The following is a 20910-nucleotide window of genomic DNA, read 5'->3' on the forward strand; positions in this document are numbered from 1 at the left end:
GGCTCTGGTCTCAGAGAGGTCCGCTGTGGGAGTGTCAGTGTGTCAGCTTTGAGGAGAAAAGCCCAAAATAGGAGTACAACCCGAACTCCAGCGCCACACACCTGGACCTGTGCAGCTTTTTAAAGCCACGGCCACAAAAGGCAACAGCATGATGGATCTCTGCATGTGAATCAGAACAGGCCTGCAGAGCTCACGATTAGTGAACTGACGTTTCTTCTGCTGGGTGAGAGGGTCCTTGGAAAGCCTCCTGGCCGGGCATTTTGTGTAATATGATGAATAATAAATGGGTCATATCTTAAATCAACCAAATCATGTGCAGACAGACACAGACACAGACACAGACACACACACACACACACACACACACACACACACACACACACACACACACACACACACACACACACACACACACACACACCCACACCCCTCTCTCTGCCCCTACTTTGGTTTGGTCTGTGTTCATCACACTGACGTTGCTCATCTCATTCCCAAGGCTGTTCTCATTATTAGGTTGCTAGGCAACTCTTTCTTTCACAGGCAGAGCACACACACACTAATCTGGGCGGCTAAACGGATGTGTGTGTACCGGGGCGGACGGTACCACCGGTGGTGGGGTGACGTACCTTGTTCCAAAGTGAGTTCTAGATCCTGTAGGAGACTCTAACACTTCCCCTGGCTTTGGTGCTTTGTCCTTGTTGATGTGTTGCAGAGCCAAGCTCATGTCGGCCATCCCTTGGGATTTGGCCTCTGGTCCATGTGGGTTTTTCAGATCCAGAGGCTCGCCCCAGAGCTTTGAGGTTCTTTGCGTTGGGGTTTTTGGAGGCTCTGGCGGGACGGTTCCTGGGGGCGGGGCCGAGGAGGGTAGTCTGAACGAGGGCATGCTCTCCTCGCTCAGCGCGTCTTTGTAAAGTGCATTGCTCTTGTTGACGGCGTGCTTGACCTTCGGCTTGGGCAGGACCTGAGCCCTGTCCACCATGAAGGCCTGACCATCTGCATAGACGGTGCAAGTGTCCATGTTCTCCCCTCCTTCCGACGATAAGGTGGAGATGCTGGACACGGTGGAGACCGTGCTAGTGGTCTCCAGCTGGGGGTCTCCGCTGCTCCGGCTGTCTACTTCAATGCCTGAGTCAAGAATGGGCTCGTAAGGCTCCAAAGGACCCGTGGGGAAACTGGGGGGCGTGCAGTTGGTGAGGACCGTTGGTCTCTTGATGTCAGAGTTGCTCGTGGCTAAGTGTGGGTAGTATGGCGTAAGTGTGGGGCCCCTCATGCCGTTTGCTTTCTGCTTCAGCAGCTCAGCTAGTGACCCCGTGTGGTCTTCGGGTATGTCAAAACTGTTGGCAAACTCCAGTGGGGGAGGCAAAGGTTCGGCAAACACGAATTCCTCATCAATGTCGACCGAGGCCAGAGGTGGTGGAGGTATGCCGAACGGAAGTTTGACAGGTTCATCCACGGAGTTGACGGTGATGATGGTTTTTCCCTGCGGAGGAGCGGACAGAGTTTTCTGGGTTGGAGGTTTAGCTGGCGCTGGCTGGTTGGGGTCACGAAGTTCTCCGGGAGTGCTGTCCAAGCAGCCATCCTCATCCCTGTCCCCCTCCGACAGGTTGTTCTGCTCCGATTTGGTCCCGTCCGTGGTGTGGACCATGAGCAGCCCGGTCGACTTCTGCTGCGCGGCGTCCATGGCGTCGATCAGCATGTTCTTCTTCTCCTCCGGTCTCTTCTCAGACTTGCCCAGGTCCAGCTGGTACTTGGACTCTGTCTCGTACTTGGACTCGGTCATCTGCCTGCGCAGACCCACCCGCGGCCGGCCCATGGTGGCAGTGCTGGAGAAGCTCACCTCCACGCTGGGCCGCAGCTTCGTGTCGATGAAGAGCGGCTTGTTGAGGTCCAGTTTGGACGGGTCGCTCTTGAGCGGCAGAGGTTGGGACTGTTCCCTCATGGCCCGGTCCCGGGCGGCTAACGCTAATGCTAACGGGGAGTTGGGATCGAGGGGTTTCCCGGTGACGGGGTGGACATAGTTCCCGGTCCCTGAGCTGTAGGTCTTGTGAGCCGGCAGGCTGACGGGACAGTGTCCTGTGCGTGTGCTGAGCAGCTCCCGCACCATGGTGGGCTCCGGGCTGTTGAAGTCGGTCACGTTGCCGCCCCCCCGAGGGATGCTGAGCAGGGAAGTAGGCGGAGCCATGAGACGACGCAGACGCTCGTCACTGCTGAACATGCCCTCGTCGATGGACTTGGAATGTCTCAGGCGCGGGGTGGGCATCGACACCACGTCCTCGTCGCCGGCGTCCGTGGACCTGAACGACGGGGAGTTCCTGAGCACCTCTAGCCTCTTCTCCCTGTCCCGCACAGGGCCGGTGGCCATGCCGCTAACGAACGGGCTGGCCAAGTTGAGGCCGTCCTCCGGGCGGAGCTGGCCCGGGTGGTCCGGTGTGGTCGTCTCGATCTCCATGCTGCTGCCCTGACTGCTTTTCCCGCTGCTACTGGTGGAAGGCTCTTTGATGATGATGGTGGGGATGGGGATGGAGCAGGTCTTCTCGGGGCTGTCCTCCACGTTGGGCTGTTTCACCAGCATGCCCTTCCTCCGGGCCGGCTTGTTCGGCACAAACAGGCCACAGTGGCCTGATTTGCCAACGTCAGAGTACGGGTTTTCGGGGATTTGGGCCCGGCGCATGTGTAGGCTCTGCTGGGCGGTTGTGCTGTGGTTGTAGCCCTCTGAGCCGTACTGCTCAGGACTGTCTCTGTAGTACGTGCCCTGCTCTTTCCAGTTTGGGTCTCCTCTGTCTGGGGGTGTGCTGCTGTTGGCAGGAGGAGTTTGGGGAGTGAAGCCAGATCGGATCGTGCCGTATCCGCGTCCGGAAGGCGGAGGGGCGTTGTTGTGGGGTGGAGATGGAGGGGAGATTGCTGGAGGTGGGGGAATGTCCTCTGATGTGTCGGGCATTGACAGGCTTCTTGTGAATTTCAACATGGGTGGGGTGAGGAACTGCTTTTCTTCTTCTGTTACTCCTGTATTTGGACGACAGCAGGACTTAGTCCAAAACCAATTTTTGTGTTCCACAAGAGCATGGAACAATATCAAACTTAGCACGACTCACCTATGGATGTCTGGCGGCGCATGGTGCCCCTCGGCACACCCAGGTAGGACCCCTTCACTCCTCCCGCTGTTGTGGGAGAGTCCACGGACACGTCCTGGCTGTTGCAGAGGGACTGCACACAGATACAGGTTTACCGTGTAGGCAGTGGAGTTCATCATGGGGTAATACGAAAGCATTTAGTTAAATAACGAAATGTTTAACAAATGAGTAGCTGAGTAGAATATTTTTAAGACTTTCATAAAGGATCTGACAGAGAAGTCTGAAGTTCTGTACTGTGGCTACACTGTTCTTACCATATCCGAACATCTGAACAATGGCAAAAACATCCTGCCAGTGATGAGGATTATATCATTGGGTTAAAGGTCAAGCTCACGTTCATTTCTGGGGCCACAGCGAAACACCTGCTGGTAGGGCGTGGCTTTACAGCAGCGACCCTCACGTCCACGTTTGAGCTCTCCCACATGGGCTTCTGGGGAGGAACCACCTCCTCCACCTTATCTGCAAAAACAACACCACCCTCAGCTTTAGGCCTCAGGAAGCTACAGAACGTAGATTATCAATAACAAGCCATTATCCTCTCACATGACTGCAGAATGGAAAAACCAAACCAAGCAAGGGAGCAAAGACAGAAATATGTAGACTGACAGTGGTCAAGTTCAAAGCCGTGCAAGCTTGTCCTGATTACATCGGAATCCTGCTGGAGCAGCTTTCTGTCAGCGGCCACTGCGTTACATGCTAGCGTTAGCACTGGGTTTCATACAGCTCCCATGCATGGGAAAGGATTACTTAGGGTGACTTGAAAAACAATCCTCTTCTTCAGAGCCGCAATATCTGAAAGCTGATCATCTACACAGGAGCGAAGGAAAGGAAAGTTCAGACTCACTTCACGCCATCACATTTGTTAAGACTGCATCTGGCAGACCACACAAGCACACACACACACACACACACACACACACACACACACACACACACACACACACACATAGATGCACAAAAGAAGGCACACAGGCTCATACACGCATACATGTGCGCTCGCACACACACACACACACACACACACACACACACACACACACACACACACACACACACACACACACACACACACACACACACACACACACACACACACACACACACACACACACACCTTCTTCTTTCTTCTCAGCACTGTAAACCTGTATATATTCAGAATTTCGTTCTCTTTATTCCCCTGAAGCTAAGCTATAAAACATCTGTTGTAAATTCAGCAACTGACGAGGCAAACATAACATCCAGGAGGAGAATCTCGAAAACGTCCGCACGGCCGCACGAGGCCAACACCGTTGCCGTCAGTTCCCCGAGACGGCGTCACTGCTGGACACCGTGGTCCTGACCGCACTCCACCCCACAGACACGAGCGTCTCCCCCAGCCGCAAGCGCGAGGAAGATGGCTGCTTCTGCACGCTCGCAAGAGGAAGGCCAGCTCGATGGGCTGGCGAGAGCCTGCAATGAGAGGACCCAGATCTTCCCCGCTCACGCGTTCTAACGCTCGCGAGAATCCGCCGCTTTGCACCGAAAATATGGCATTACATTTTTGCAGGTGGAATGTTGCTATATTGGACATATGCACCATTATTTCCATGACAACACCTTGTTGCAGAATGATTCATAGCCATAGACGGTTCTAGCAGGATGACGGCTCGACGGAACGCAGCACATGATCAGTCTCTCCAGGAAATCGTCTTTAAAACATCCGTCTGTACGGCTAGAACAGCTCACATCTGACGAGGCATGAGAGGGAACCACCGTGACATGCAAAGGGAAATAGATTTCTGGCTGAGAACGGTTTAGTAGGGGAGATTCTTGGCGTTTGCGTGTTCTTACATAACCCTTCTTAATAGAGGACAGGCTTATGAATAATACATTTTCAATACTGAACTTGGGTTTTTGTGGTTCAAAACGTGAAATTTCAGGTTTACGTAGTAAAACAACATGTTTTTACTTTAATGTCAAACTGTGGATTACCCCTGTTATACTGATAAGTTTGATCATTTGATACAGAGAAATTTGACAACAAAAAGCAATTATCTTTGCATGTTATATACAAATTGTATTTAATGAAAATCATAATTTCTATGTTCACATCAAACATTTAAATCTAGTTTGAAATAAATCAGGAATACCAAATAGTTCTGTGTCTAAATTGAAGCATCCTTATAAATAGGACGGAGTGTGAATGTGTTTCAAAAATATGGCTGTGAAACTCACCCTTCTTTTTCCTCAGTGTGGCTTTAACATAAAAGAATGCTTGGTTTATTCATTAATGAATATTCACACATAATTTACATAACGGAAAGGGGAACTCAGAGCAGACGAACTGTATTCCTTGGATTGGCCTGGATAAAATGTAATGCCATATCACACAGTCATCACACTAGGGTTGCAACGGTATGAGATTTTCACGGTATGATAACCGTCTCAGAAAATACCGCGGTATCACGGTTATCACGGTATCACAGTTAGTTTGTATATTATTAAAAGATACACCGACCCTTAAAGAAATTACAAGTTATTTTTGTTCAATTAACTATTTATTGTAGAAACCTGGAACTATTGTATACAAAATGTGTCCTTTAAAAAAATAAGCTGTACACATGTTTATATAAATACTGCAAAATTAGAGAAACCTAAATCATGGATTTCAGTACAATTATTTAAGTTTAAATTATTTAATATCTGATAAACTCAGCCTGGGTCAGTGTCTGATCAACAACTGTTGTAAACGTCCGTTGTACTGCCAAGTTGGAATATAACCAGATACTGCAGGAAGAGAGGATTTATTTCTGACATCATCACAATAGAGATTTCTATTTTAAGGTTTTCACACCGAGTCTGGTTTTAACATATCAAAAACAGGTACGTTAGAATTTGAACGCATGTAAATTAATAGCGTCTTTCACATCCAGTGAAAGCAATGACCATAAAAAGCTAGGTTTATACTTTCACTAGTGACCGTAGCACGCGACTCCGCACAGTTCTTTTGTCTTACGTTAACAAATACGAGCCTCTTTTAATTCCAGGACAAAACATGAGAGAACGTGAAGACGTTAAGATTGGGCGTTTTGGAAATAAACAACCATTAAATAATGTGATGAAAAAGCGAATTATTTCGAGTATATGTATAAATATTTAACTTAATTAAGTTTAAGGTGCTGGGAAATATTGAAACGGACCTTTAAAGTGACGTACAAGTGTTTTAATTCCACCTTTTAAACGTGTATGAATCCTGCAAACGTGACTTTGTTCATTGCGCTGAGGCGCAGCGCGCAAAGTTACAAAATTCGAGAGGTGTACGACCTCGCGAATCGACAGCGCGCGAGACCCTCGCGCACGGGCGGAGCCACCGCGATTACGTCATTTTCGCCACTGATTTTAGTTTAGCTTTTTTTTTTTGTAAAAAAATGTGTTAAGTCTGATGCACTTTCTGCCATTCTCACTGCTGTGTGCTGAGTAGCTGAACCGGAGCGGAGTTGCGCATGCGCGGGTCAGTTTCTCCGCTGGCTTGCTTTTTACCGGTAATAAGCAAACGCACACGGTATGATAACCGTGCATTTTAATACCGTGGTATACCGTGAAACCGGTTACCGCTGCAACCCTACATCACACTATTGACGAGACACCACCTTCATGCAATGACCTGTTCCACACAAATCCAGGAGAACCACACAGGACAGATTTTAAAACAACAGGACAACAGGAAAAACACCACAGGGTCATTCCTTAAGTGACACGAGTGATATGATGTTGACCCTCCTAAGCCCTGGAGGACTGTTCCTCAGCACAAGCTAACTGAGAGGGCTGTACAGGCTCAACACACAGTCTATAAATCTGGCTCTGTGAAACACCTCTCTCCACTGGATTTATTGGTGACCATTTTTTATTTCCCCTCGTTGTTTAACCTGTAGCATCTGATAACTGTTTTAAACCATGCTATGCCTTCCAACGTGAAATATGAGTTATCCTAATATGAGGACAATTCGTCCATTCCAATGACACTGTGTGAGTGTCACAGGACAGCATACACCCAGGGCAGGAATGAGTGTGGGGCTGGCCTCTGCGAAGCTTCATCCTGTGATCAGTCACCCTTCTTTTTGTGGACTGGTTCTGGATCACTGTCCAGTCAGAAGATCCAATCACAGCGTTTCAGCCTTCCGGACACAAGCAGACAAGAGACGGACTTTGATCTAAAATCCTCTGGTATCTGCTGGAGTCCATGATGATGGATCCTCGGCCTAACTCTTATATTTCAAACTTTCAGTGCACTTAGTCGAGAACACTGGGTGTCAAAATGCTACCGAGCAGTGTGTGGTTTTTTTTCTTGTGATATTTCATCAACAAATGCAAATAGGTATGTGGTCTGTTCAACTAACTGAAACATACTGAATCAGCACAGCAAAACTACACAGCTGGCGTCACCCCTACTTTCAACCGTTGGAATTGCGGACCGCAGAAGTCACAAAACAAGCATCTGCAGCCCAGCGCAGCCCAGGAGAGAATAAAGTCCAAAATGCAGAGCTGTGTGTTCACTTTCCAGGGAGGTCTTGGCCAGCACCATTACAACCCGGAGCACTCACAGCCACTGTCATGGGACCGAGCAGGACAAACAGACCAGTTCAGCTGCATCACAGTTATACACAACCAAACGCAGACTCAAATACCACAAACAGCCTCATTCTGTGAGGAAGACCACACACATAGAACAAAGGCACAAGCATGCCAGCTGACTTCAATGTGCTTCATACCTTTATCCACTTTTTTGGCCGAAAGAAAGGAAAGAAACAGCAACGTCAGCGTGACCGACTTGGTTTGTTGTAATGTTTCAACAGCACTAAACATTCAGCACAGTAAGAGTCGCCACCCCTGAAGGCTTCAGGCCTGTGTGAGGTATTTGGGGAGGTATTTTGGGGAGGTATTTGGGGAGGTATCGTCCTGTCTCACTGACTTTAGAGCAGCGTTCCCATATCTTAGCACAGTGACTGACGGGGATCTATAGAAAAGCAGATGTGACTGATGGAGACCAAGCTCGTTAGTCAGGCCACGGTCCAATATGGCATAAGTGTGATTATACACAGGAGAGACGTTGAATATATTTCACCAAGTGGTGAAGGTTTCACTCAGGGCACAGACCTCCCACTTCATAATCTCCTATAAACCTTCCTCAGCGGCTTAGCACACATACGATACATGCCAGTGCTCCACACCGCACTGCCATCATAGATACATATATGTATATATAAACATACATGTATATTCACCAGAGGTGGGACCAAGTCAGTGTTTTGCAAGTCTCAAGTAAGTCCAAGTCTTTATACCTCAAGTCCCGAGTCAAGTCTCAAGCAAAGACACTCAAGTCAAGTCAAGTCTCGAGTCAAGACAGGCAACAGTCAAGTCAAGTCCCAAGTCTGAAACTTGGAATTTCAAGTCCTTTCGAGTCTTTTTTTTTTTTTTACCAATGTTGCAGGTATATTTTAAATGTAAATAATAGACATTATCTTTTTAAAATCTGTATTCTCCTCAAATCTTGATAAAACATGTGCAACTGAAAACACGAAGTATAAAAAAAAATTAAAATTACACCTCTTTATTGCACAGTTCAATTTGTTAAACTTAGCTGCAAAAATATTCATACTTTAAACTACAATTTTCCAGAAATAAATATTATGTGAAAAAGTCATAAGTAGAACTCCATGTTCAAATAAAAAGTGCTGATATTTTCACAGTACAATACAAAGAACCATAACAGCATTTTCCCTCTCTTCTCTTATCTGGTTTCTTGGAGAACATGTGTGAGTGACACAAGACAAACAAATATAAGAACTGAACAATTAACAGGAATCTGCAACTTTAGACATTTCAGTAAACTATTCTGCATTGCATTTGCTGGCCAAAAGTCTGTATGTCATTTGTGCACGATGAATGATGTCCCCATAGCGGAAAACTCGCTCCACTTTTGTCAATATATTTTTTTCTCGACGTAGATGTCTTCAAATACACAATCCATGCTGAGATAGAACTGGATATTATGATGGTGACAGAGAGAGGCTCTCTTCCCCGAGTTCAGATACAGAACCCAGGGTTGCCAACTCTCACGCATTGAGCGTGAGACACACGCATTTGACCGTCTTCACACGCTCTCACGCCACACATCCGATTTCTCACGCCGGAAAAAAATCTAGTTTATTTACCTCTGATCCACATCTATGATTCAATGAGTTACTAGTTCGCTCTGGCACCAACCACTGGCGATCGATCGATCGCGATATAATACTTAATTTGTGTCCATTTTACACCCCGCCCGGTAAAAATTTACGTTCGCCAACCCCCCATTTGATTGGTTGTGCTGCAGCTCATGCACACACACACACGTACAGAGTGTGGAAAAGCAGAGGACTGGTCTGCGTCAGAAGGACGGAAATGAAATTAATGGGGCGCACTTTATAAATATTAATATGCGTTTTAAAATTTAGATTTGGGGTAAAAAAAAATCAAGTCTTTGCAAGTAAACAGGTTCAAGTCCAATTCAAGTCCCAAGTTATTGGTGTAAAAGTCCAAGTCAAGTCTAAGTCTCTGAATATTTTTTCAAGTCAAGTCAAAAGTCTTAATATTAATGACTCGAGTCTGACTCGAGTCCAAGTCATGTGACTCGAGTCCCCACCTCTGATATTCACACACACGTTGCTATATGCCTTCTCTTTAAAAAGTCAAGCCTGTGTGATTGGCGTGTGCGTGTAGTATGCTACACGTGTGTCTTACCTATGTCCTCCAGTTCTGAGGTCATGGATTTGGAGCGTGTGGAGAGTGCGGTGGGAGGAGCCCTCCTTGGTGGGGGTGGAGCTACAGCAACAACCAAAACACAGCAAAACACACAACATGCTTAGCCATGTGCTAGTCTTCTCTGTTCCAGAAAGACACGTGTCATTTTTTCGTAGACAAAAAACATCCCATGAATCTGGAATTCATAGAGATGCTGTGCCTCTGAGGAATGAGAGAGACACGGAAGACTGCTGTCCTTACAGACCAGGAAGCACTGTGTTAGTCGCTACTTAGCTCTGCTCACTTAAGCATTATGGAACAGTGATGACTCTTAACATGAGATAGGGGTTAATTTTTGTTAATATCACCAGCATTTCTATGTTAGGTGTGTATGTAAATGTATACTGTCAAATGTTCATGTCTCTGTATTTTAAAGAGTCAGCATAGATGTGAGATTACAGATATAAACATTTTATAAACATCCAAATCTATCAGATGGCCCACGTGCAGTTGAGGGCTCTCACCTTTCTTTCGTGCCGTGTCATCAGGATCCAGATTCCTGCTGACTGTTACCACCTTGATGATGAGATGGTTTCCCCCATGGCGTATCATATTAACCACCTGTTTGTGGCCCACCTTGACCACGTTATCCTTGTTCACCTGAAAACGAGGAGCAGACCACAGCTCTGAGCCCGCTCTACATTCACCATGTCACCCAAACCACTCCAGGTGTTTGTACGTTAGTACATTTCCACTCTGCCTGGTCTAAAGCATGTCAGGATTACCGTCTTGTCCTAACGCAGAATTCACGAATGTGTATATTACTCATCTCTGTTGAAATGTCTCTCCGTGTATCTTTATTTTGAGTACTAACAGTGTAGAGTAGCACTGTGAGCAGTGTGCAATAATCAAAAGCTCCCCCCCTTGGTTTATTCTCCGCCCCAATCTTACATTGGACACAGACTAGGACCTGGTCCGATCCATTCCTGGTTCTGCAGTGTGCATGTGCTCTGCCCATGTGTTCTACAGCCTGCTCTATTGACAGACTCGGAGAGAGAACAGCCCCTACCACCGTCCCCAGAGAGAACTGCCCTTATTTCCGCCCCACCCTTTCCAAACGACCCCACCACAACAGCGAGGCATCACTAACGAAGCCCCCGTTGGCCTTGCAAGGGTCACATTGATCCTGGTGCTTTAAGTGGGAGCATTAAATCTCCCTGACAAACGGTTACTGTCCACCTGCCATGTGAGTGGGTGTTACGAATTGATAGATATGGATTTACCATTAAATGCACCTTAATCCACTACATCAGAGTAATACACTACCAGTAATGCAGACATGTATGATAAAGCAGTCAAAATAGTGCATTAAACTAAGATGCTTTCCTTATCTTGAAATTACAGGAGAATATGGACAAATCAGGATTTAATGAGAACTAGAATAAAAACCAGGACAATTAATTCAGCAATCAACTCAAATACAAATCCTCCAGACAGCAGTGTGGTGCAAGATGTACAGCAATGAGAAACATCTTCTCTGTCAGGGGCTTCTGGAGTAGTGCAGCATGGAATTAGGACAGTGCTGTGGAAGAGATGAGCAGGCATGGAGAAAAACAGAGATTTAAGATCGCAGGACGCTTTTATCTCCTCGAAAGGTTATGTGAATAAGGCAGGGTAACCTAGGAAACAGCCCCGCGCACGAACGCTGGCTTCATGGTGAGGGAAGAGCAGATACTCCTTCTCTTTTTATCCTGTGTGTTTGTGTGATTCATAAATGCCATGTGTGAATGTGAGAGAGAGAGAGAGAGAGAGAGAGAGAGAGAGAGAGAGAGAGAGAGAGAGAGAGAGAGAGAGAGAGAGAGAGAGAGTGTAAGGCTGAGGGAAGGCTAAAAAGGGAGAAACCATTGTGTTAATTAGTAAAACAAACCACACAAAGCATTTTTGTATGTAAGAGAATATCCATGAAACTATCAGAACTACCCGAATGAAGAAATAAGGTCTCTTTAAAAATCCTCACAATGCTTTCCTTAAAGGAAAATGGTTCAAGTTCAGTTGTATTTGATAATGGCTCTTCCTGTGTACTGATATAAAACGAGCCCTGCCCCTGTACGACCTCTCCCCTCCCCCTACACGACCCCTCCCCATGCACAGCCCCTCCCCCTGCACGGCCCCTCCCCCTGCACAGCCCTTCACCCTGCACGGCCCCTCCCCCTGCACAGCCCTTCACCCTGCACAGCCCCTCCCCCTGCACAGCCCTTCACCCTGCACAGCACTTCCCCCTGCACAGCCCCTCCCCCTGCACGGCCCCTCCCCCTGCATGGCTCCTCCTCCTGCACACATTCACAAACTGCAGTCCAGGTAGCAGCAGCTTTGAATTCCAGGAAATGTCAATTCTGCCTAGATACACAGAAGCAGAGTGCAGGATTCAGCTGTCATTCTGGAGGGATGTGAATCATTCTACCCAGTAAATCACTGCTACAAAGGGACTGACAGTTCTAAGAGAAGATGTCATTGTGCTAACACCTAAGATACTGTAGCAATTGCACCAGTTGCTTATTTGAGGGACAGACATCGCATCGCCATCTCAATCAACCAGACATCACTATTTGCTTGTCATTGTAACACTCAAGGCTTTTACTGCTTAGACTAATGCACACCAGAGAGTGATCCATCCTCAGACAGAACTAATACACAACAGAGAGTGATCCATCCTCAGACAGAACTAATACACAACAGATAGTGATCCATCCTCAGACAGAACTAATACACAAATAGAGAGTGATCCATCCTCAGACAGAACTAACACAACGAGGATGATCCATCCTCAGACAGAACTAATGCATAATACAGAGTGATCCATCCTCAGACAGGACTAATAAACAACAAAGAAAAATCCATCCTCAGACAGGACTAATGCGCAACAGAGGGCAAGCTATGCTCAGATAGGACAGGTTTTGAAATGGCACCCATCAAGCTGATAAACATCCCCTCATCCTGGCCCAATCTTGATCCCTTCATGTGGGTAATCTCATAATTCTGAACCAGTCAATCCCATCAAAACCAATTCTTCTGGAAAACATCATTACTTCAGATCAAGCTGAGCTCACTAACCTGAACAGCCATGAAAATATCAATACAGAAGTGCATTATCACTTCAGGAATGAAAGTAGTATCATTAACATTCAGCACGTGTCCAAACTCACATCCTAATGATGCGTTTGAAACCTGGCTGAGAATCTAATCATTTCACTATTGTCCCATCTCCAATTTTCTCTAAAGTTCTTGAGCAAGTTGTTGCTACCCAACTCTAAGGTTTTAGTCTTTACCAAAGTACTGAAATGACCCTAATGAAAGTCGGTAAGAAGCTCTTCTAAACTGATCATACTGTTGTTCTCTTTGCTCTCTGCCTGCTTAATTCCAGGGCTTAAAAAGTAAAGTTTGACATGGTTTCTCATTCTATCCTTCTCTCCAGGCTTCATGAGCTGGGTGTTGATGGTTCTGCTCCAGCATACCTCCTACATCACAGACACCCTCTTAGGTCCTACCTCGTCTACCTCTGATCTTTCTCAGGAGGGTTCCTCAAGGTTCTGTATTTGGACCAGTGCTATTCCTTATCTACATCATTCTGCTTAGTCATATCAATCCATTAAAAAAATAAACTTGCATACCTCTAAAGTCAGAAATCAAGTGCTGGATGAAACAATTATCATAATGAGGCTCATTCTCCTTGGTTCTAAATCAACACTTACCCAAACTGGCTCCATAACTCTTTCCACTGACAGTGTTTCATCTATAAACCTGATTTGTAATCTTGGTGTCATCCTTCATTCAGGTCTCACTGGAACATTAATGCTGAACATTAAAACTTCTCTTCCACTTGCAAATATTAGACCATCCCTCTGTCCTGCTGTCTCTTATTCATGTCTTTTTCTAGCTACCTTAATTACTTGAACTCTTTGCCCTGGTTTTAACTCTATCCTTACTTCACAAACTACAAATGATTCAGAATGCTGCTGCCTGTCTTAACTCAAACCCACTTATCTCAGCACATCACACCCATTTTACGAAATCTCCACTTGCTTCTGGTTAAATATTGCATTCATTTAAAAATTCTCCTCCTCTCATTCAAGGTTCTGAATAATCTGAATAATCCTCCCGTCCAGGCCAGTTAACAGACTTGCTGGGGCCTGGGGCAGGAAGTCTTTATATACCTTCCCACCTTCCTTCTTATACCCCTTTACTACCCCTTGAATTATTAAATCAAGCAATCACACTATCATTTCAATGAGTTAATGTCTTATTGAATAAGATTCTCCCTGTCTCAATTCTCCATGTCTCTGCGGTCATTGTTTCACCTGTGCTGCCCTTCTGGGCTCTTTCAGTCAGGGATTAATAGTTCGGTCTCTTCACAACAAACGTATTGGGTCTTAAACTTTATGGTGCTACAACGTTAGCGATTGTTGTTTATTTACCATCATCTCTGGGCTCACCAGAGTCAAGCCCTGCTGTCCTTCCTCTCTTTTTAAAAAACCTTCATGTAATCTCTTTCACCTCTATGATCTGATAAAACACACACACATACACACATACACACACACACGTGCGTAACACATAAAAGAGTTCCCATTAAGAAGCCACATATACTTAGTCTGTAATGTGACAGTGAGGTGATGCTGGTCCACGCATGCTACGGGACACGTGAGCCATGACAGACAGGCTGTGGGACACGTGTGCCATGACAGACACGTGTGCCATGACAGACAGGCTACGGGACACACGCTGCCTGCCTTGTATTACCCTTCATTACGATCTGATGACATTAGCACTGCTTGTCCTGCACACATAGGACATGATGCGGAAAATGATAGGCACTCAATTTAGCTAATCACATCAGTTCTGCTCAGGGTCAATCACACACACACACACACATGCGCACAGGCAAATACAAGACAGCAACATGCCGACAGTGACAGCTGTGATGCCACTTCATGTTTCTTTGTCATTTTCTTTAAAAAGTATACTTAAAAAACAACATTTAAATTAAATTGTTAAAGGCACAGTCAAAACTGTATTACTTTCAAGTATGACAATCAGGCTCTGACTCACCAAAGGGTTACATCCAATCACAGTCCAGTAAACAATAATTCGCCAAAGGGTTACATCCAGTAAGCTATAACTCACCAAAGGGTTACATCCATGCAGTGAGAGTCCAGTAAGCTATGATATTACACTCAAAGTTAATTCCTATAAAATACAACGTGTGACCAGTTTCTACATTTAAATGAACACAAATTACATGCAGGAAGGCACCCTTGTGCACATGTGTGTAAATCAATTATAATAATAAAAGTAACATTAATTTCTAACATCTCCTGGCTTCTGATTGGCTATAATGACATATACTGTGATTTGGTTTCTGTAGTGGCACATTGGAGTTTAACATTGATGTTAGTTAACACCATATGCTAATGTACCAGTGTAATGTGATGTTACAGTTAAAATGTCCAGAATAATTTTCTGTATTTACATTTTATTGGTCTTTGGTTTGGGAGTATCTGGCCTCTTTGTACTTGCATAGGTACAAAGAGATGAGGATTCTTCTGTCAGTCGCCCTGGATGAGAGAGTACGCCAGATGCTTTCAACTTAAATGGGAAGGTAAATATGAATCAATCACAATTTTATCAGTGCTATTTTTATAGATAAAACAGCACCAATTTTTTGATGACTCTTCTTATGTATGAGTCCTCGGTTAGTCACTACTGTCATCTTCCTCAGACTTTCAGAGTTTTGGGCAGTGCTGAACTCGGCTCAGTACTCATTCTGAACAACATTCGCAGCTGGTAATTTTGAGACATCTACTCGTTTGTTGGGTCTCTGACTGATTTTTCAGCCCCTTTTCTCCACACCTTTTGTAGCTGTCTTGTGCACAACTGTGGGCAGCAAATACTTCAGTGTGTTGTCTGGATTGCTCGAGTATTCTGCATCTCTGAGGTTTTCTTGAGTTTGTGTTCAAGTGAGAGACAGAAACAGAGAGAGAGGGAAAGAGAATGTGTGTGAGAGAGCAAATGTGTCTGTTGGGAATTCTGTATTTCACGGAAGACGATTTTGTGTCACATCTGTTCACTTCCAGGAGAATAAAGACATTTGATTTAGACACATACATACGTACACACACACACACACACACACACACACACACACACACACACACACACACACACACACACATACACACACACACACACACACACACACACACACACACACACACACCATTACATAACCCAGTCACTCCGTATTCACACTTTTGATGACATAATGCCTTTCACTGAACTAGGAGACCCCTCTAGGGTTACCTCCAGGCACTGAGACACTAGCTACTACTAAAAGAAAGTATGAAATAAAGACGGAAGTAGGTGAGGAGAATGCACAAACACACATACACTACATAGAGGTTATCATATATAACGCATCATTAGGCAACAACAGCAGCTAATTAAACACAAATCTGAAATATTACACTAAAGGTGCAAAGGCATGTGTGGGTCATGCCGACTGTGTGCACGTCCTCCTGTGTCTCCGTCTTCCAAACGTACTCAGTGGGACATTAACAGCAGAAGAGCTTATATGTGCAGTTTGAAGGATCACCATGTTCAGAACAGAAGCATGAGAAGGTTCCAGAAAAGCTCAGCTAGCACGTGCTCATGTCTGACAGAGCTGCAGAAGAATGGCATTTGTTCTGAGGGTCCCGTTGAACATGCTCCATATCCTGGTCCAACACAACACACATATGCTTGTCATATTTTCGTTTTCAGGGACAAAAGTGAAGGCAGAATTCTGTTTCTGCTATCCATCTTCACACCTCCTGTCTGGCAGACAAATAGACACAGTGAGTTCCCAAAACATCTGTTTTTGTGCCCTGATTTTGTGTTTTTGTCACTGGTATTGTCAGAGTTGCAGAGTGCCAGTGTTCACCACGACAGTCCCGCCCCACCTCAAAGATCCTGCACCCCCACAACAGTCCTGCCCCACCTCAACCGTCCTGCACCCCCACAAAGGTCCCACCCTTCCTCAAGCGTCCCGCACCCCCACAACAGTCCTGCCCCACCTCAACCGTCCCACACCCCCACAAAGGTCCCACCCTTCCTCAACCGTCCCGCACCCCCACAAAGGTCCCGCCCCACCTCAACCATCCTGCACACCCACGACAGTCCCGCCCCACCTCAACCGTCCTGCACCCCAAAAAATGTCCCGCACCTCCACAACAGTCCCGCCCCACATCGAACGTCTTGCACCCCCACAACAGTCCTGTCCCACCATGGCATCCTGTGCCAAAAAGAAGGAGGAAGAGTACTACAGTTGCACAATCCTTGGTCATTATCACAATATTCGCCTTTCAGTGGTTACCAGTGTGCTATCAGCACCTTGACAGACATTCTCAGACATTCCAGACACATCTATATTTAAATGATATATACATGTTTAAATTACCTACACATGTTTAAATGATCAATACGTGTTGTTTTGATGACCCACAGCATTCTAACACATGCCTGAATTCACAGACCATATGAACCAATAACAGCACAAATTCACTTCTCTGGTCCCATCACCCGTTTACTGCAGTTACTCCTGTACACACACACACACACACACACACACACACACACACACACGCACAGATATACACACACATACAAATAACTGCTAACACACACACACACGCATGCTACCAAACACATACGCACACGCACACACATGCACCCTCTTGAGTTCTGTGTTTCACCCAGGGGCCTGGTGTCTCTGAGCAGGTCCTGTCTGAGCTGGCCCCTCCTGCACTGAGCAGGCTCCATCTGTAGCACCTCCTGTGGGACTGGAGCGCAGAGGCAGGATGCCACAGCATGGCGGCCTCCACAGGAGAGCACATGGCCTTCACAGCCAAGCCGACGCAAAAACTTGACTGAGGAAGGCGTTTGTCTAGTCAGCAGGGGGTCAAAGTTACGCCTTTATGATATTACATCGCTGACGGAAAAATTTGCCATCATCATGGTTCGGGTAGTGAGGGATCTGTAAATCGAAACTGTGCTCCTCCATCTGTCTGTGCGATGTGATGAATGAGTCAATGTGAGTTCACACACTGACCATCACCTTTACGCCGTGGAGACAAGGGTCTCTTCCACAACTCTACAGGATGTTCCAGGTTCTTGTGATGTAAGAGTTGTGTGCTAGTGAAGAGGCATTACTCTAAAACCATCCACACAAACACGTGTGAAAGGCTGGAGTGCTCTAGCTGCGGAAGTGGAAACAGCTCTCTAAATGTGGCTGGCAGTGTCTCCGCCGGAGGCTAACAACAGCCATGTGGTGATGAATGTGATGTAGTCATACTCATATTAATGTGACTACAAGTCTTTTGTGTTTTGGTTGAAGCGGGAGAGTGTTCGGTGTTGACACACACCACTGCGCTTGACTCAAAAAACAAACCCTGCGCTGTTTTCAGCATCATGCTCAGACAGAGTACTGCTGCTGGTTGCTAGGTGACCGTTGCTCCGTGTTACAACATGAGCCCTGGTTCATCACCACACACATGGACCAGGCCAGCATACACCTCTGCATGCTATCCTTCATCAGTATAAATCAATGAGATGACTTAAGTCTCTAAGATGACTTAAACCTCTAACAAGATGACTTAAACCTCTTATAAGCATCTGCTGCTCATTTCGTCCTGTGTTTTCTCTCATCCAAAAGCGTCTACACCATGAATAAGAAGGTAAGAACACATAATCCAGGCTGCTTTGGTTTGGCCTAGTGAGACAGATGAAACACACGCATGCCATTCTGCATGGCACTGTGAAGCACGAGGCCACAGTGGCGGGTAACGCATTTATCAGGCCACAGCGAGCCTTGCAGGCATCTCCTGCTGCCCACAGACTGCCTCTCCCCTCTGCTTCTGCCTCTCTCCTGTGCACACAGAACCTGTCAGAAAGCGTTTGGAGGAACCGTCCGTGCACACACAGTTCATATTACAGCTCCTGCTCAAAAGAGTGTGTTCAAAAATCAATGGCTTGTTCGTTGCTGATTAGAGGCTTTGGTTCAGTGTTCTCAGTCGACTCTTTAAAGTGAATCACTCGCACATGTGAACAATGAAGTCTGTGCAGGCTTAGGTGCTCAGACTGAACAGAAATAAGATCTGCCTGTTTCCTGACTGCATTTCCCACAAGCTAAGAAAGAGTTACTGCAGTTAACGCAGGAGCTGTTGAGCAACTGCTCAGAATATGTCTGTGCTGCCGCAGTGACACAAGACAGATCTACTGACAGACTGACAGGATGGATCAATAATGCACACTACATTTCATTAAACAGGACTGGCTAAACATTATACAATTGACGAAACGAATCAAAATTACAAAATGGAGGTCAATGAGGTGGGAGAAGAGGACAGAAATGGAGTGAGGGGGAAGAGTGAGAGGTGGAGAGGGAGGAATGAGGAGGTTGCGTGAGAAAGAGGAGTGAGAGGAAGGAGTGAGAGGAGGGAGTGGGAGGAGGGGTGTGAGAGACGAGGTCAGAGGGAAGAGTGAGGGGGTGGAGTGAGGGAGGAGTGAGAGGAAGGAGTGAGAGGGAGTGAGAGCTGCTCGTGCCCACACAGCAAGGCCGGTGGGAGCTCTGCTTCGGAGCGTTCTGTTGGAACACCAGCGCCACTCACGATGCGTGAAGACTGCTGAAGAAAACGCGGACCGCACCATCGGCTCAGCAAAGCAGCGTTCGCAAAAAGAAACGCTCGAGAAATACTCAAATCTTTACCGAATGCCAAACTACAAAATCACTAAACGCATAAAGCAGTAATAAAGTCTGCTGCTCCTCAGTGATTTCTGGTTTAAAAAGAGAAAGAGAACAGATAGACCCTTCTGCAGGGAGACCTTGGTCAGCGGCGGAATACGTGTGACCCAGTCAGGAAGAATGAGCGGAGATGAGACACACAGAGGCCCTCAACAAGTCCATCAGCCAAGGTGTGAAAGAGGTGGGCAGCTCCACCTTGGCTGCAGCCCCAGGGTCCTAAGCAAAGAAGTTATCACATCATCAGCTGCATGTGTTTAGTGTTTGTTGGAGAGGAGAGGGAATATTAGGATCATAGACTGCTATACTAGACTGTAACACTGGACTAGTCAAATTATTTTTTAAGAATAAGAATATATAAAATGGGGAGTTTTAAAGAAATCAAACAGAATACAGAGCAGTAGATCTCGTGCTTTGATTTATGTCTTTTCCACAACAAGTGTTTATTTCTCATGGTCTCGTGGTCAAGTGCATGGTCTCCTGTTTGGGTATGTGTAAGTGCTTGAGCTTCTGCTAAGTGGGAGTGCCCAATGCCCCTGATGTTTGTGTAAGGGGTTAAGCGTACTCTGAGTAAGATTACAGAATAGTGGCGAGGTCAAATGCTCATGAGGTCAGTCTTTAAACTCTAAATAAATGTCAGGGGGATTATGTAATTCCACACCCAACCTGTATACCACACACCAACCATCAACACTTAACATGTCCAAGAGATCATAAAGTGCTTCTTTCCAAATAATGTGTAAATGTGTTTCTTAATTATTACAAGGAAGCTTCCATCTTGATCCTTCATCTGCATTCTGCTGTGTGAGCCGGAAGGGTTAAGATGACAAGCACTCCTGCGTTATGAGTGAACACATTCAGTGTCCCGCAGCATGAGAGAGCACAATCAGTATCCCGCAGCATGAGGGAACAGATTCAGTATCCCGCAGCATAAGAGAACGCATTCAGTGTCCCGCAGCATGAGAGAACACATTCAGTATTCCGCAGCATGAGAGAGCATATTCAGGGTCCTGTGTCACGAGAGAACACATTCAGTGTCCCGCAGCATGAGATAACACATTCAGTGTCCCGCAGCATGAGGGAACAGATTCAGTGTCCTGCAGCATGAGAGAACACATTTAAGGTCCTGCAGCATGAGAGAGCATATTCAGTGTCCCGCAGCATGAGAGAACACATTCAAGGTCCTGC

The 20910-nt window shown here is 46.2% G+C and overlaps 1 protein-coding gene across 4 annotated transcripts in view; it reads right to left on the reverse strand.

The window, feature by feature from the left end:
- shank2b (SH3 and multiple ankyrin repeat domains 2b) overlaps positions 1 to 20910 on the reverse strand; it is a 93070-nt gene that overhangs the window by 4512 nt on the left and 67648 nt on the right. For 3 of the 4 annotated variants that reach the window (XM_077022201.1, XM_077022203.1, XM_077022200.1), the window contains 5 exons: positions 10415 to 10550; positions 9891 to 9971; positions 3466 to 3590; positions 3093 to 3204; positions 627 to 3003 (listed from right to left, as the gene is read on the reverse strand). In XM_077022201.1, coding sequence (XP_076878316.1) covers positions 627 to 3003; positions 3093 to 3204; positions 3466 to 3590; positions 9891 to 9971; positions 10415 to 10550 — 2831 coding nt within the window. Of the gene's footprint in view, positions 1 to 626; positions 3004 to 3092; positions 3205 to 3465; positions 3591 to 3878; positions 3939 to 7879; positions 7889 to 9890; positions 9972 to 10414; positions 10551 to 20910 lie in introns of all 4 variants that reach the window. The other variant, XM_077022204.1, reaches the window with a different exon arrangement.

Source organism: Brachyhypopomus gauderio, chromosome 11 (assembly GCF_052324685.1).
Source record: "Brachyhypopomus gauderio isolate BG-103 chromosome 11, BGAUD_0.2, whole genome shotgun sequence".
Taxonomy (NCBI): domain Eukaryota; kingdom Metazoa; phylum Chordata; class Actinopteri; order Gymnotiformes; family Hypopomidae; genus Brachyhypopomus; species Brachyhypopomus gauderio.